This window comes from Podarcis filfolensis (assembly GCF_964270895.1).
Source record: "Podarcis filfolensis genome assembly, chromosome: 1".
NCBI classification, from domain to species: Eukaryota; Metazoa; Chordata; class Lepidosauria; order Squamata; family Lacertidae; genus Podarcis; species Podarcis filfolensis.
In genome coordinates, this window is record NC_139604.1 from 31685472 (window position 1) to 31702595 (window position 17124).

Below are 17124 nucleotides of genomic sequence, written 5' to 3' on the forward strand. Positions count from 1 at the left end.
CCTTATGAACCCAGAATGATGTCACACACCTAGGAGGGCAAACGCCACAACTCTCCCATAGTGCCTCCTGCTCCCAGGATCTGGAAAACATCTTCCTTGCCAGAGTCACCTCCTGATTCAGCCCATATGATGCCTTTCTGCTTATAAAATCCTTGATCTCTCTCTCCCCCCCCATTTTAATCTTGTCTATGAAACATTTTTTAAATGTATTTTGTTACATCTGGATGTGTTCTGTCAATGAGCTGGGCTCAGCTTCATAGTAAGGATTGGGTAACCCTTTCATTCCCAAGCGCATTCAGTCTTCACGAAATTGGGACGTTACTGTCTGTCTTCCTTTTTGTTGTTGTTGTGGGGTCTGTAACTAGGGAGCAAGTCAACTTTCTTCCCCACTCCAGTGCTGGCAAACAAAAACATTGCCTTGCTCTCCCCTTCAGCCACAGAGTTGATAATCTGTGAGAGGCAGCCAACCCTATCCCATTACTTCATCTGCCAACAAGATAGTGGCTGTAGACACTCCAATCTGTCCTCTGATCTGAAGGGCTGCTCAGAACTTAGTTCATGCTGGTTTTGGTAAGGGAGACATAGCTTGGGCCTTAGGAAAGAGTAAAGTTTCTTCCACAATTACTACCATCCACCACCACACACTGAAGACTAGAGAGTGTGGCTTTTCTGAGCTGCTATTGTGATTTCCATCAGGATGCCACAGCTTTCTTAAGAACAGCCTGCTGGATTAGGCCAGTGCCCCATTTAATCCAGTATCCTGTTATCACAGTGGCCAACCAGATGCCTGTGAGAAACCAGTGAGCAGGATTTGAGCACAAGATCACTCTCCCCTCCCATGGTTTCTAGTGACTGGTATTCAGAAGCATTGCTGACTCCAAATATGGAGATAGAGCATGGCAATCATGGCTAGTAGCCATTGATAGCCCTCTCCTGCATGAGTTTTGAATTAGTTGTAATAAAGCACTTGGAAAAGTCAGAGTTGTCTCTGCACTATTAATAATTCAGACTTTGCCTTTTTGTCCCGATTGTCCAATGGTTTAACTTAAAAGTCTTGCATTGAGAGTAAGATCCAGTGTCCCTTCTGCAAATGGAAGGGCTCATTCCATTAGTGGAACAGTCGAAGCTGGGAGTTGATTTTCTCCAGTCACCCCTTTCCCTTACAGCTGCTTTCTTCCACAAACTCAGAAGCCTTCCCCCCCCCCCTTAAACCATTTTATTCTTTTATAAACAAACATTACAATTGCAACCCTGGTGTGGTTAATAGTCGAGGGTGGTGGAGATGACTGATACATGAAGATTGAAATATGACAGTGTCTGTGGGGGCAAAGTTAAGAGCAGTAGAATCTTGGAGTGGAATTCAGTGTAGCACTTGTTAGTATTCTTTTCCCCGTTTTGCAGTCATGGGATTGTTTTTATCACATGACAGTGTATGTTTTCATTCCACATTGTGGGAAGTGATGGAGACAGGATGTTTTTATTACTGTGTTTCTGAGATGTAGGATTTTTGTCCTTTGCTCTTTCTCTTTGCTGTCTGATGCTGAAGAGGAAGGAGCTGAGTTATGATGCTCCGAGGGTATATATGTAAATAAACGTAGTTTAGCCAAATTGCTGCGCTACTGAGTCTGAACACTGCCTGCCTGTACTCTGCTGATTCTGAAGTGTGGTGATCCCTCTTGGTATCAGTTGCTGGAGAAAGCTTTTAAATCTCCCGAATGACTGACCAGGAGGGAGAGAACATGCCAGTCAGGCATGTGTCTCTGCCGGACTCCTACTCATGTATAGGATTTCCTGATAGCACTATGGTGTACATAGTTGACTTGCACAATGGGACTCCCCCCCTTTCTCTCTTCTCTCTCTGCCTCTGTTCCCCTCGTCTGTTCCCCCTTAAACCTACTTTGGGAGCTCCCCCAACCTTCCAGATCAGATTTAGGGGGCATGCAGGGGAAGGATAGGATAGTCCCATTGTACAAGCAATCCTTGTTCCACAAATGCAACAACTTAGTTGAATCCCACCCTTTGCTTGGCAAAATGCAAAATCTTAACTTTTACATCCATTTTTCTAGCAAGTGATTTCTTCTTAGGAATATTTTTAAAGTTATGTTCATTCGCCTGCACATGCATATACCTAGGAGAACCATATATGCATCTCACAAGAAAAATCCTTTTCTACTTGCATGTTCCAAAGACCAACTTTCTGTATTAAGTCTCAGCTTTTTCTTCTCTTTTATTGTTCCAAGTTATAGTTTACATTTTTTAAAAATAAAATAGAACTATGGTAAATGACCTGGCTTCATTATAGAAATCTCTCATTACCACTTTCCCTCTTCTTTTATCTGTTGCTTCTGTTCTTTTGCTCCTCAGTTCTCTCCTGTGGTTTCTTGTTATTTCTTATTGTTCTCTGCTTCTAATTAAATTGGAAGGCCAAAAAAGACACCCAGATTTCTTATAGTTGCATTACATAGATGGATAATGCCTAAAGGACAGATATTTTTCCTTTCTATTTCAAGCAAATTGGAACGTGTAAGTAATGCTTAACATAGAATCAGATCTTATTGGTACTTTAAGAAATAGCAAAATGCATATTTATTTCATTTTGATTGTGTTAGAGTTTACACATAATAGATTCAGACACTTCACAGATAGTACAAGCAAGGCGGTGGTGTACCTCTGAAATAATGGAGGCGTTTACCTGTGACGTGTTGCTGATTGCAAAATGTCCACATACACCATGTGAATATATAACTAGCCCAAGAATGAGCAGCATATTTCCCCCCTAATTGGTTGTTATCCAGTAGGTGACTTTTAAAATACGATTAATTATATGCAGACCTTTTAAAACCCAATTAAAAGCAAATTATCTTCTTGAAGGTAGAACAAGCTGCTTTTTATTTATGTATTTATACATTTCTATCCTACCCTCCATAAGATCCCCATAGCAGATAGCAGGCAAACAGATAAAACCAGAACAAATATCAACATAAAAAGCAGCAGAACAAACATAGATGACCCCACACCCACCCACTATCTCGGTGCTGCAAGCTGCTACTGGCTGCCATTTTTTATGAGAAGGAGGGCGGGGGAAATCCTGCTGTAGTTGCCATCAGCGGGTGGGATCTCTAGCAGCACTTTTTCCTAGAATGCAAGAGTAGACAAGAGCATGTCCTTGGGTCCCCATCCTTTCCTTTTTCTTTTTTAAATGAGTTGCCTGGTGTGGCAACCCTGCCTTCAAAACAATTTGTGAACCCCATTCCCCCCCCCAAAAAAACTTGCAGAAATAACTCTTCTGGTTTCATGGCCACCAAAGAGGGTGAGGTTTCAGCATAAGGGCAGTTAAAGCCAGAGCCAAGCAAGATTAAAAGACCTCTTGGAACAGACAAGTCAAAGGCAACTGGAGTCTGCTCCAGGCAATCTTCCCTGGAGAGGTTATTCCAAAGACAAGGGCCTTTTTTCTGCATGTACCCCATCACCTCTCACCTTGCTTTAGGTTGCAAAGGGACTTGATAAGGGATCTCAGACAAAGGTCTCTTCTTCTAGGCAGGCTCATGTTGAACAACAGTAGTCGCTTGATTTGTATTAGTTCAAGGAAAAGCTAAAAGTAAGAGGGATTTTAAACCACATTTGCCATTGGATTAAAAAATCCTAGTTCTAAAACCTAGTTGTGCCCTAGCTTTAACCATCAGATGAGCGTTAAAGCATATTGACCATAGTCCCTGTACTGTGTTTGCTGGAGGCAGACATAATCTCATTTGACTCTTTTGAAAAATATTAAATGGATAGTGATTGATTTGTGACCCACTTCTTCCTGCGTATGTTAAAGCACAGAACAGACTAAGGCTTACAGATGAGACAAAATTTATATGATATTTAGATGTCAAGAGCCTCTGGGGCTGCCCCCTTTCAACAAATATGTACAGTATGCATTTGGCTCTGAACTTTCATTGTAAATAAGAGAAGCCATTATCAGGTTTACATTTGTGTGCAGATGCATTTGGTTTTTATGATATGGAGAGAGGCTTGTGGTTTGTGGTTGTCTGTTTAGAGGAGTTGTAAACATGTCAAGGGCAAATAATTATCTTTGTAACAGGCAAATATTTACTCTTTGGTAAGGAAAAGTTAATGTAAAGACTCAAAAACTAGACCACTTCAGTGGACACAATCTGGCTGTTGTCTAAAATTATCCTGTGTTGCGTTTTCTTGTGCTAAGTTCCTTCAATACTAAGAAATGAGCTTGTTTGTGGAATAAGCTTATTTCGAGTTATAGACATAGATCCAGATGACATTAGTCCCTTTTTAGTCCCATTAAAATCAATGGTATATTAGTTTCATCCCATCAATAATAGTTTTGATTCTTTTGTGAAGGCAATATCACCTGCATTTTTATTATTTTGAATGGCTTATAGAATTGTTATCGTTGAAATGTAGAATATAAAATGAAATGTTTAAGTAAGTTTTTTAAAAAAACTGCCCTCAACTATAGATTAGCATTTATCTAATGGTGAGCCAAGGACTACTTGTGACCCTGAGTCCACTTTCAGATGAACTTCAACGCCACAGCTTGCCCAGTGCCAGCAATTCCCTGCATGCTGAGTAAAGGTGACCAACAGACTGTTAAGTTCATGGGTGAGGGAAGGGAGGTCATCCTTCTTTGTAGTGAAAGGGCCAGAGGAAGTGTTGAAGGACATTAGCAGCTGGTGGGCTGAGGTGGCATTGCTTGCCTGGTATTCCAATGCTGCAGTCACTGCTGGTAACTGAGAAGAAGGTTGGTGTGGTGTTGGTACAATGGCAACTGCGGCTCTGCCGCTGCACCCACACTGCAGCAACCCCCTGCCGCCTCAGTCCTCTCCCCATCGGTTACTGGCAGCAGTCTCTGCTTTGGTGAAACATGGGTGAAATGGAAACTTTGAAAAATGTATCTTATGCTTGGGGCCTTTGGTTCAATTGCAATGCATAGGGGAAAGTGATTGATTACAGAAGTGGTGTGTGAACTGGCCTGTAAATCGTACTTTCGGGCTGTGATCTAGAGGACCATGAGTAGAGGAACGTTAACCTCACCTGCTATGAGAAAGTTGGTGAGCAGTCACATTTCTGAAGTAGTGTTATTCCACCGTTTTGCCATATTTTCTCTGCTCATCAGAGTCACAGCACAAAGGAGGAAACTGTAATCTTTCTGAACTCATTTTCCTCATTGGTGTAACAGCATTTTTATTTCATTGTGCATATGGACGATAGGGGGAATTTCTGTTCACAACTGGAAAGGGATGAAAAATTTTGGGCCATAACATACAATTTGTTGCCTTAATTAGTCATGCTTAGTGCACTTTGCATCCTTGCAGTGTACACTAGTCAGATAATTAACTGACTATGAAGAAGTATCCCCTCTGTGTAGCAAAGCAATCTGTGTGCAGTCTGCAAATCCTCCTTTCACCATGTATAAACTGTGAAATATATTTGAAAGTAAAGTTTTTAATTACAACTGGCATTCAAAGCTTATTGCTCCTGGCAGTCGCCGCCTTGCTAAAATGTGATCTCATTTGTGAAACAGGCTGTGGGGGAGCCAGTTTCCCTACTGCTTTAATATTAGCTTAACAATCAGGATTGTTTAATACTGAAACAGCACGCTTAATGTTTACACAGTAAAGCCCATTTCCTGATACTGCATCAGAAAGTGTAAAAACTTGCAGTCCGTACCATGGTAGGGGTGTGTGCATGTACATATATGTACATAGTGGGACAGAGAACAGATTTAGAGGGTGCATAGCGGGAGAACACACCATGGTCCAAGAAGAAATCCTTGCACTAATGGAATGTTCACCTTAGCGATATGTACATACAGTATGTGTATATATACACATTCCACTTTGAGCTTTCATTTTACTAGTAGGGTTAACAGCTCTCAGAAAACTGATTATGGAAATGTTTTTTAATTTATTAGAATATCTATAACCCGCCTCCTACCCAAAGATTTCAGGGCAGGATACACCAATAATTAAAGTAACAAGTCCAGCTATAAACTGGAAACACATAAAATAATAACACAGTAAATGACTTAAAATGTGAGCAGCTGTCATTACAAACCTAAACTTGAGAGGTTAGCATTTACTAAAAGTTTGAGTAAATAACCAGGTTTTAATCTGGTGAGGAAATGAATACAAGGGTTGCACCAGGTGGATTTCAGAGAGACTGGCATTGCACAAGCGGTGCAAAATAATTAGGATCATCATCATACGTCACTGCATAATGAGTAACACCCAAAGATGGGATACTAAGGAGATTGGCTGTGGAAGATGTCAGTACTCAGTACTCAGGTAGGACAGTACAGGGAGAGGTACCAATGTTATCCCTCGGATAACATGTATATGTTAATGTAACTTTATATTATATTTAATGGGTAGCATGCCACAATGAGTAACTTTGATGCCTGCACGTAGAAACATAGGAACGTGCCTTAGATCTGGTTGGACTGTCCATCCATCCAGCCCAGCATTGTCTTTTCTGACCCATAGTGATCCACCAGGTTATCTGGCAGGGTTACCTTTTAATAGGTTGCCACCTTTTAATATGTTGCTTCATTGTTTGCCAATATATGTTACTCTTAGGCAGAGCTTTTTTTTTCCAGCCGGAACTCACCAGAACTCAGTTCTGGAACTTCTCAGGTGGGCGCCATTGCCATTCTAAGAGAACAAGGGAGGCGTTCTTGGTGAATTCCAGCACCTCTTTTTCTAGAAAAATAGCACTGATCTTAGGTCTGTGCCACTTACACTGTGGACATAGCTTTGCAGAAACATATGGCAAAAACAGTTTGTTATGTAAATGCAGGTGCATTTTTTAGTTGGATTATAGACCCCCCCCCCCAAAGAAAATCCAGAACAGAACCCATGGTTCAAAAGAGCTATAAAGATGTGCTAGAGGGAACTGTGCACACATCCAGAGACTATTTCAATTTTTTCATTGTAGCAGCAGTCACAGCTTCTACAGAAAGAACAAAACACCTTACCATTGTGCGATCACAATAAACACACTCATTAGTTTTTGAGGTGTCTTTTGGAATTCGTTAATGTTCTGTCCGTATATGGTGTATATTTTAAAAGTAAATAAAACAAGTTAATACTAAGATTCCAACTATGCACATTTATTTGTTTGACCTGTTTATGCTCTCAAGGGGTTGTGTTCAACTAAGTCGAACTAACAGTAGACCCACTGAAATTAATGAACCTAAGTTGTCACGTCAATTATCTCCAGTGGGTCTACTCTAAGTAGAAATAGTGTTGAATGCTTCCCAGGTTGACCTGAAACCGTATCTGATATTTTTATTTATCTGCAATATAATCCTGCTTTGAAGATGCTGCCATAGTGAGTGCTTTGGGGACAGTGTTGTTGTTTTAAAAAAGGCGTTTGTTTCTCCCACCAGTGCATCTTCCTTTTTCACAAGTGTGAGGGGCCAGTCCTGCTGGTGTTTTAAAGTGATTGTGGTTCATTTATTATAAAAACACAGGTATGATTCTTTTTTTATATAAAAAAACCACACCAAATATTTAATTCTAGAGCTTATTTTCTTCAGGAAATGTTTTGCATTTTATTCCCATTAGCCTTCTTGTCTAACATTAGACGGGACTTGTAAGAAGTAGAAATATAGGCCCTAGGAAGTGGAACCCATTATATCACCACTAGGCAGTGGTACCACCTCCTGAGGCCAAAGGGTGGAGATGAGAGGCTTTGCCATTGACTGCAGTCATTCATTCACTCTGTCAGTCTGTGTCATGCAGAAGTTACTGCTCTTTTTTGCCTCCCAAATCTGGACTAACCTCAAACCAGCCTTCTTTGACATTATCTGTTGACCCCTGTCAAACAGCATACCTTCTGGCTGGTCACAGTTGGGAGGTTTGTGGCTGTCACCCAGCCCTTGTCAGGTACAGGCTGGAGAGGAGTAGCCATGGGCAAGTGGGGTCTTCTCGCTCCCCAGCAGGAGCTCAAATACACGTTCTGCTCTCTCCTCAGCCACTCCAGGGAGTGTCCTGCCTGCTTTTGCCATTGCCCTAGCCTGTGCAGCAGCACTTTCATGGGGTTAGGGCTAGTGTCAGGTTTCTGCCGCTCCAGTCATGCTGTGACATCTCCAGCCTGGCCGTTTCATCTTTCAAGGGGGTCATCTGTGCTGCTGAGCCCACGACTCCTGATATTCCTTCCTCCTGTCATGTATGTTGAAGGGGGATATTTCTACTTCAACTGTGAAATTCCTCTCCAGTTGCGAATGCAAAGTCCAAAGAGTTCGGCTTTTGAAACTTTATTTAATCATTCCTCAAAATTAGAAGAAAGCACCCAGGCTTTCATTTCTTGCATAACCTCTGCCAGCCTGTGATATTTTGCCTCCCTGAGAAGCATAATTGTAATTATAGAGATGTAATATTACAATTCTAGCACTACAATTACACTCTGTATCATTATTACTCTTATTATCTTGCCACCACAACCCTTTGTCTTCTGGCTTGACTAAATCATTTTTGTTCAATGGCAGCAAGGTATGCTAAAAGACCTCCACATCCTCAGCCAGTTCCCCTTAACGCTAAAGGCTTTAAAATGTAAGATGCATTTTTGCTATCATCAGCACCAGGTTTTCTGATTACATTCAGTTCCCATAGAATTGTGGCTCTATTCTTCACGAGCAAGTGCGTTTTTAGAAGACGAATCATGCTGTTTTTGATAAGAACCTGTGTCAATAAGAGTTTTCTTTAAAAAAAATTTATTCAGTTGGGGCGGGGAAAAAGGGAGAAATCTTGGCAGCAAACTTGATTTTTGTCACAAGCTAGGGAAAGAAAATGAATATATTTGGAACTCATGGAATTTAGACTGGGGAAATGACTTATTAGACAATCTATTCAGTTTTTCTTAGCAGTCGAGTTGATTCAATATTCTGCATGTATTTGGGAGCATATAACTTAAATTGAAAAGGAATGTTTTCAAAAACAGGAAAAGTGCAGTGCTGTGAGCTGGTTGGCATGACACAAAGTCAAACCTGGTAGATACAAAGGTACCCACAAATGCATGAAGTGCATGGGTATGGTTTTGCCAGCCTTTTTTGGGTAGAACATTTCCTTCCATCTCTAGGTGCCTCCTTTGGTCTGGCCAGTAGCTTGACTTCATCTTTGATGGTGCCCTGGAGCTTGTCATGGCGTCAGTCTTGCCATCCAGAGCTCTCATTGGCTGATTGTACAAGGTGTGACCGGAAAGTAGGGTGAATCACCCCCGTATGCGATAATGGGAACTGCCGGGTTTGTGGAGACACGTGGGAGGCGTTCGTCCATATCTCAGCTAACATATGCGCACATGTCTTGGCATTTGTTGACATTCATGCGGTAGCGTTTAGTAGCTGTTAATAGTGCAGTGTGTTGTGATTGAAAATGAGCAGAGAGTCAATATGAAATTCTTTTTAAAATTGGGTAAATCGGCATTGGAAACCCACAAAATGCTCACAGTTGTGTATGGAGATGAAGCTGTAACTCGAAAGACAGTGTATGAGTGGTTTAAGCATTTTCGTGAAGGGTGGCAAACCATCGAAGATTACCCTCGGTCTGGCAGACCGTCGACGAACAGAACGGCAGCACAGGTCTACAGAGTTTGTGAGTTATTGATGCAGGATCGGCATTTGTCCGAATGATGGCAGAAGAATTGCATATTCCATGTGAAATCATTACTGAGGTTACCGAGTTGTCCCACCTTCCATATTCTGGCCCCACCAGATTTCTTTCTTTTTCCAAAACTGAAATACGCACTGAAAGGGCACAGATTTTCCAACATTTCACATGTCCAAGCTGCTGTGACGGAACTGAAAGCAGTACGAAAAGAGGACTTCTCCAGAAGTTTCCAACAGTTCTATGAACATTGTCAACAGTGCATTGTATCAGAGAGGGCCTACTTTGAAGGCCCGTAAGGTATGTATGTTAGAATATTTCTCACTGTCCGATTTCTGTGACCATTCACCGAACTTTCCGGTCACACCTTGTATATGTTCCTCTTTGATCCGTTCATGTCCTTTTTTTGACTGTTGTTGCTGCATCCTCAAAGTTCAGCTAAAGAGCCCTGCACATTGTGTTTGTTCTGGAGATGTTTGCATAAAAAGACTGTACATTGATGCTTGCTTATACATTCCAGGACTGAACGGAAGCCAGAGTTTGCTAGCTTTTTCAAGGTTACAAATGGCCGAACTAGCTGCTTTAATATCAAATTCTGTTTAGAAACCCAGAAAGCAAAAGATTTATATTAAAAATCTATACTGAGAGAGACTTAGAAAAACATCAGGGTATTATAGCTGTCCTTGAAAATAGGATATCGTAATGAAATTCTGACACATTTTGTTAACTTGTGCTGTTTCCCTGTAATGATAGCACTTGATCCTGGTTCCTTCGTTATTATCATTCCACACTTCATTGCAGATGATCTGCTTTAAATAGGTGATTACAATATCTCCTTGGCAGAAAAAACAGCAAAACTACTTCTAGCCACTTATTCCCTTGCGCTGACATTTCTCATGGAAAGCCTCCACACTTTATACAATGGCTTCATTTTCCTAATGATTTTTGCTTCCTACATACAGGTTATTGTATTCTCATGAACCTCAGAAATACGAAATGCAGGATGGCACAAGGGCTTCCTTAGTGGGTTGTATGTGCATTAAGCTCAAGCCCATACCTTGCTGGGTATTACGTGCCTGAATTCTGCAATACAAAGTCTTTCATAGAAGAATTATTGAGACAACACAATAGTAGTAATCTTATCCATAATGCCCATAAGCTGATTTGGAGCTTGATTCTAAGCATGTTTACTTGAAAATGATTCCCACTAAATTCAGGGGGACTTCCTTCTTGGTAAGTGTACTTGGGCTTGTTGCCAGGTTGTCGTTCTACACACACCGCAGGACTCTGTCATTCTAAACACAGTGGGACTTAACTTCCCAATAAATATGAATAGAACCGGGCTGCATTTCTGTTCATTTTTAACTGGGTTGTGAATGAAGCTGGGAGATTTAGTGTATACATATCTGATAAAAAAACCCCTTTCTTTTAAAATAACCTCTGATCCTTTAAAAAGTTACCTTTGGACATTGCACAATGCCTATGTTTGTATATCATTGGTGGAATGTAAATGCACACTGCATGGGTGTGTGAGAGAGATAAGATACTTTTATAAATAAACTTCAAAGATTATTGATCCTTAGCAGCAATTTCACTGTCTATATTGTAGTTTCCATTACAACCTCCGCATTGTAATAAAGATCAGTCTTGCTGTAGCGTTCCTCGATTCCTTTACTCCTCTGGGAGTTTGTGATTGGCAGGCGTTACATTCAGTAATCTATTTTGCTGGTGAATGATTAGTATGCAGTGCGTAATCAAATGGAATAAATAATACTTCCCAATTTTAGAAACGAAAATTATTTGGAATAGGTGAAGGGTATTTTTTTTTTAGTAGTGTACTAATTCCATCTAATGATTATTTATGTTAATATGCCATTGCTTATTACTGCCTAAGTTGTTTAAGAACTCAATATATTCCAAAAAATACAGCTTAGCCTCTGGTACACTTTTGTTGCACAGTAACTAAGCAACTATTGTAGATTTTTTTTAACAGAGTGCTTTTGCACAGGCAGAAGGCCACATGTATCTCATTTTTATAAACACTTTAAAAAAACAACAACAGCTCTTCTGTAAGTTGATCTAAATATATGTCTAACGGTTCAGCAGAGAGAGCTGCATGAGGATCACCGCCAAGGATGCTTGAAAATAATTACCATGTATCTAAACATAAAACACTGGGAGCAGTGACAGAATATAGAATCTGATTTCTCCAACAATCCAGAGTATGGTGTGCCCTGCGGTATGTGCATAACCCTCCTGCACATGCCTGGCTTCCCCATTCAGCTCAATGGAGGTGTTAGCTCTGTGTGCACATTTTTGGAGCGCTTAAGGAAGTCCTTGAAGGCAGGCAGGAAGCTTATTACAATGCAGTATTAAGCTTCTGTGTACCTCAAAGGAACTTTTTGGGTCAGGGAAGTGGTATGCAAAATTCCTATCAGTGGTTTCTGGCAGCTTGCCTCTGAATCTTACAAGTTAGCAGAGAGGTGGTTCTGCATGAAGGATCCTGCTGATGACCTTCAGCTTATTTTCCATATTATTTACTCAGAGCTATAAACAGTAAATAAACACAGAGAAAGATTCATACCGTCTATGAGCCTATTTACGTTTTCAGTTGGCATTTTATTGTTAAAACAGGGTCGTGGGGACTAGAGTAAAAGGTGTGCTAAACAAAATTGGAGGATTAAATACCTACATGCTTTTAATTAAATATAGTTTTATTGATTGAATGGGTAGGTTGTTTCCTGAGGACACTTGGCTTTTCAGTCTTGGGTCTTGTTTACATGTCTGAATTGTAGAGCAGGAAGGAGCCTGCTGCGCTTCACCTTCGCAAAGCAGTGTGGGGGCGCACTCATGCACCCCAGTACAGGAGAGTGGGCGGCAGTGTTACCACCCACTCTCCTCTCTCCGCCAGAGCTGCTGGGCTGGCCGCGAGGAAGCAGTAGCAGCCTCTCTCCACCCTAGGTCAGACCTGACCCAAGGATGGAGTAGCCACAGCTGGGCGCCTTGCATTTCTGCAGCCTCTCTCCTCCCCCAGGTGAGGCTTGACCTGGGTATGTAGTAGCTGTGGCCGGTCATGGCGCGCATCCCAGCCTCTCTCTGCTGCAGCGGAGTTGTGCATGCCGCAGCCCAGCCAAGGAGAGGGCAGTAGCTCTCTGCCAACTCTTCTCTACTCCACCCCCGGGTCAGACCTGACCTGGGAGCAGAGCTGCAGCTGGATGCAAGGAAGCTTGTCTCACCAGCTCCCTTGCATACCAGAGCCATGCTCCAACTGGATCCTGTTGTGGGGGCACTTGGTTGCCCCCCTCTCCTGAAGATGCACCCTGGGGCAACGGCTTCCCCAGTCCCACCACGCTACACCACTAGGAGGCAGCAGTTACAAGTTACTGGTCTCAGCAGCCACAGCAGGCGCTGTGATTCTCCAGCAGTTTAACTTCACCCCACAGGCACACTCCATAGTCTCTTGAGACAGACAGACGCCAACAATATAGCACTATCCACGTTTGTGGCACTTTACAAAGAATGAGAATACAACCCCACATTTGTGTTGCATGTGAATGTTACAGGAAGGACAGAATGCAGTAGAGAAATTGGAATGTGTACTGTATTCTATTCAAGGAAGGTCTTACATTTGCATCACGTACCAATTTAAACCCCTGCATATGAATATGACCTTGGGCTAGAGACAGATTCTTGTTTGCTCAGCTGAAGGAGGCTTGAAAGGAAGGCTTTCTTGTTGTGTACTCTCAACACTGTTTGGTTTTGCATGGTTTTGTATTGTTTCAAGCTGCAACACTGACCAGCTTCAGATGTAACACTAAACCTCTTCTCATCTGTCATGAAGGGATTTCAGACTTTTGCTCCTGTTTTCAACTAACCGCAGTTTAGCATTACATCCAAACCCTAAACTGTAGCTAATCATAACCACAGTACAGTGGTGCCTCGCAAGACGAAATTAATTCGTTCCGCGAGTCTTTTCGTCTTGCGCGGTTTTTCGTCTTGCGAAGCACGGTCCGTCGCAACTGCACCTCTTCAAGCGGCTTTAAGAAAAAAAGGAAACAAACTCGCAAGACGTTTTCGTCTTGCGAAGCAAGCCCATAGGGAAAATCGTCTTGCGAAGCAGCTCAAAAAACGAAAAACTCTTTCGTCTTGCGAGTTTTTCGTCTTCCGAGGCATTCGTCTTGCGAGGTACCACTGTACAGGAAACAAGCCAACTTCATACCACAGTTGAAGGTTATCTTGTTTCCCTAAACCAGGGATGGAGAACCTGTGGTCCTCCAGATGATTTTGAACTCCAGCTCCCAACAGTCCCAGCCAGCATGGCCAATGGTCAGGTTTGATAGGAGGAAGCCTTTACTCCATTAAGTATCATGCCCCAATCCTCCCCTCCATCCCAGGCAGAGAAGGACTTTGGAGCAATGTTATGTGTCAGAGGAGTTAGAAGAAGCCCACAAGCTGCTTTGTTGTATTACCTTGTGTAAGCCACCTTGGGGATCCTTCTGGATCAAATGATGGGATACAATCAAATACATAAACAAATGTTGACTCTACTCCTCTTCCTCTTCATTTCCTAGTGCTGGCCATTTGCTATTGCTGAAGCCCATCCATTTTTTTAAAAAAGTAAACTCTGCTGCCTTGGTGTTACTGTTTTTTAACCTGTTGTTAACTGAACTGGAACAGAATCTTCATCTTTGTTTAGGTCCTCCAGTGGCGTGTACAGCAGGAAGAGGCTTCCCGACTGGAAGCTGCTATCGCTGCCAGGAGAAAAAAAGAAGAAGATGAAAAAGAGAAGTTTCACAAGGAGAAAGAAATGCTTCAGAGAGCAGAGGACAAAGAAAAAGTATGCAAAGTGTGTGGTGTGTGTATGTGGCATGTGTTAAACGGTTAAATACATTTAAAGCATTAATTGATCTTGATACTTTATACCCTTGTAAACAGTCCCTAACATTATTACAGAGATTAATGAGTGCTTAGTGGAGATCTGCCAGGGCTTGTTGTAGCTTGAAAACTCCATGCCATTTTTACTGTGATCATACCAAGTTTGTTTAATTGGCATTCTTATTAATAGCACAGTTCCAGGCATATGCATGTGTCTCCTACACTGTCACAGAGAGGAAATAATGTCTGGCAGGTTTTGCTGTCAGGAGCTAATGTGGCAAAGACCACTGTGGTTCCCAGTGCTGCAGCAAGGTATGCTGCAATGCACCAAATAAGCATCACAATGTAATGTCTGCACACTGCAATTGGAGCATCACAGAGACAGCTTCAGTGAACAGCGGGCCTGATGCCCATTGCCTGTAGTAAGGGAGAGAAGAAAAGTGGATATTACTCTATATATCTGAATTAGCATTCATTTTGCTGAACACTGGGGAAGGAGAAAAAAAGGGGGGGAGTGCCATAGGAAGTATATGTTCTGTTTCTTATCTGGATTCCATTTCCAGCATTGTAGCTACTAAGAAAAAGTTATTTTCACAAAGCAGTATCCTGTTCATTATGGGGGGGGAGCAACCTTTTAAAAAGGGACAACTTTGTAATAGCAGCCCTTTAGCTTGGCTTTCCAGGTTTTAACCGTACAGCTTAATGTATTTCTTTCCTAGTCCCTCATAAGCAACATAAGTAGGCAAAACATAGAGCTCAATCTTGTACTATTTGGGTGTTTTATACAAATAAAAAGAGTAACTGCATCCAGACAAGAAGCACCTTTATCACTACTCCCGAGGTCTGCATGGATGTTATCACTCCTGCATTTTGCTGCATGCAAATGATTTGTTCCTGTACAAATGTATTCGGCTATCGAGGAAAAGCAAGGCAAATCTAATTATTTCACAGGAAAGTGTTGCCCCCATTCAGTAAAGCTCATTTGTTTTAGGCATTTTGAAATATGTGACAAGAGGAAGACTAGCAAGGGCTGTCTCCTGTTATTTTATTTACATTTCTAAATCCACTGTTTTAGAGGCAGAGTATATTAGCAAACAGAACTTGAAATATGATTTCGCCCTGGTTAGGATCCAAAGGCATTGGACAAGCACTTCTGTGTGTGTATTCTGGGATATCCTTGTTTTGCTTTATTTCTTCCCCCCACCCGCACCCTGCTGCTACTGCAACCATTACTACTATTACTAGTGTTTTACGAGATTCCGCAATTCCTGCAGCCAAGCTGGTGCCAGATCGCCAGATCTATTGTTATGCTTTCCTTTGGACCACATCAGCAATGAAGAGGGGGGGGATCTTGTCGTCTGGGCAGCCCAGGACCTCCAAACACAATGCCCCAGCTTGTGCCCCATAGAGGTCACTTCAGTGCTGTTAACACAAGGAAAAATAACACAAGAGGCAGCAGTTATGAGTTACTGGTCTCAACAGCCACAGCAGGTGCTGTGATTCTCCAGCGGTTTGACTTCATCTCTGGAAGCACACTCCATTGTCTTTCGAGACAAACGGATGTCAACAGCAACAACTCCATAAGTCAGCAAACCATATTAGGTTACCACAAAATGCTTTCGGATTATGTCTAGAATGTATCATTTTGGGAAACTAAGTAGGCTCAATAAAAATGCGTAAAAATCTAGTAAAAACCATTAGGGTATGTTGCTCCATACAGCTGGTGTGCTGCTACAGTTTGGAGTAGTAATATATATAATGCTGACCAGAGTTTTATTATTATTATTATTCAGGTTTATTCCAAAAAGACTGTTGACCCTACCAACATTTTATGAGAGAGTGTGATTTATGTATTGGACAATACAGCATAAAACAAGGCAATTAATACAATAGGACAGATTTTATTATAAGGCATAAACATGTCCAGTGATATTTAGCAGAACTGTGGTAGTAATCAGAGATACCAAGTTGCTGCTATCATCCTAATATGCCTATAAAATAGCTTAAATAAAACGATACTTAAAATTAATCTATATTAGATTTCAACCCTGTTTGGTAAATGCTAATCCGCTGAAACTATCAGCATTTCAGGAAATGCTTTCCTGATAGATTTGACTTGATCTATTGAAATAAGTGCATGTAAAGTGATAGCTTTGGAAGCAATTGCACATAACAGTAAACGCTTTGGCAAGCTAAAACAATGCTCCAAGCTAGGTTTTCTTATGTGAGCTGTAATTGTACAAAAAAGTCTCTGAATTTGCTTGTCAAGCCACTAGTTCTGGGTAGTTCCAGTGGCTTCACTGGAATTCATCCACTGAAGATAGCTGTCTTAGAAGGATTTAAAGAGGCATGAAGATGTAATTTAGATGCTCCATGACTCTGAAGGTGTTAAGCAGAGCTCCTAAACAAGGTTGTAGATTCATCAGTTTTGTGGAGATCAAAGGTTGCAAGGAGGTTGACTGTCTCCTGCTTTCATTTGAAAGTGGCCACAAAACTCATGGGGTGCTGGATAAGTATTAAATCTAGTGAGATGTGCAGCTCTGAAATGTAAGTTAGCACCAGAGGCTTGCCACAGGACCTATCAACCCATAAAAATGGTGTAAGATGGCACTCTGACTTCTAC

At 41.6% G+C, this 17124-nt stretch overlaps 1 protein-coding gene across 6 annotated transcripts in view; it reads left to right on the plus strand.

Annotated features, from left to right (window-relative positions):
* CCDC148 (coiled-coil domain containing 148) overlaps positions 1–17124 on the plus strand; it is a gene marked incomplete at its 5' end in the record, with an annotated part of 103329 nt that overhangs the window by 65189 nt on the left and 21016 nt on the right. For all 6 annotated transcript variants that reach the window (XM_083579050.1, XM_083579048.1, XM_083579049.1 and 3 more), the window contains one exon: positions 14323–14463. In XM_083579050.1, coding sequence (XP_083435176.1) covers positions 14323–14463 — 141 coding nt within the window. The remainder of the gene's footprint in view (positions 1–14322; positions 14464–17124) is intronic.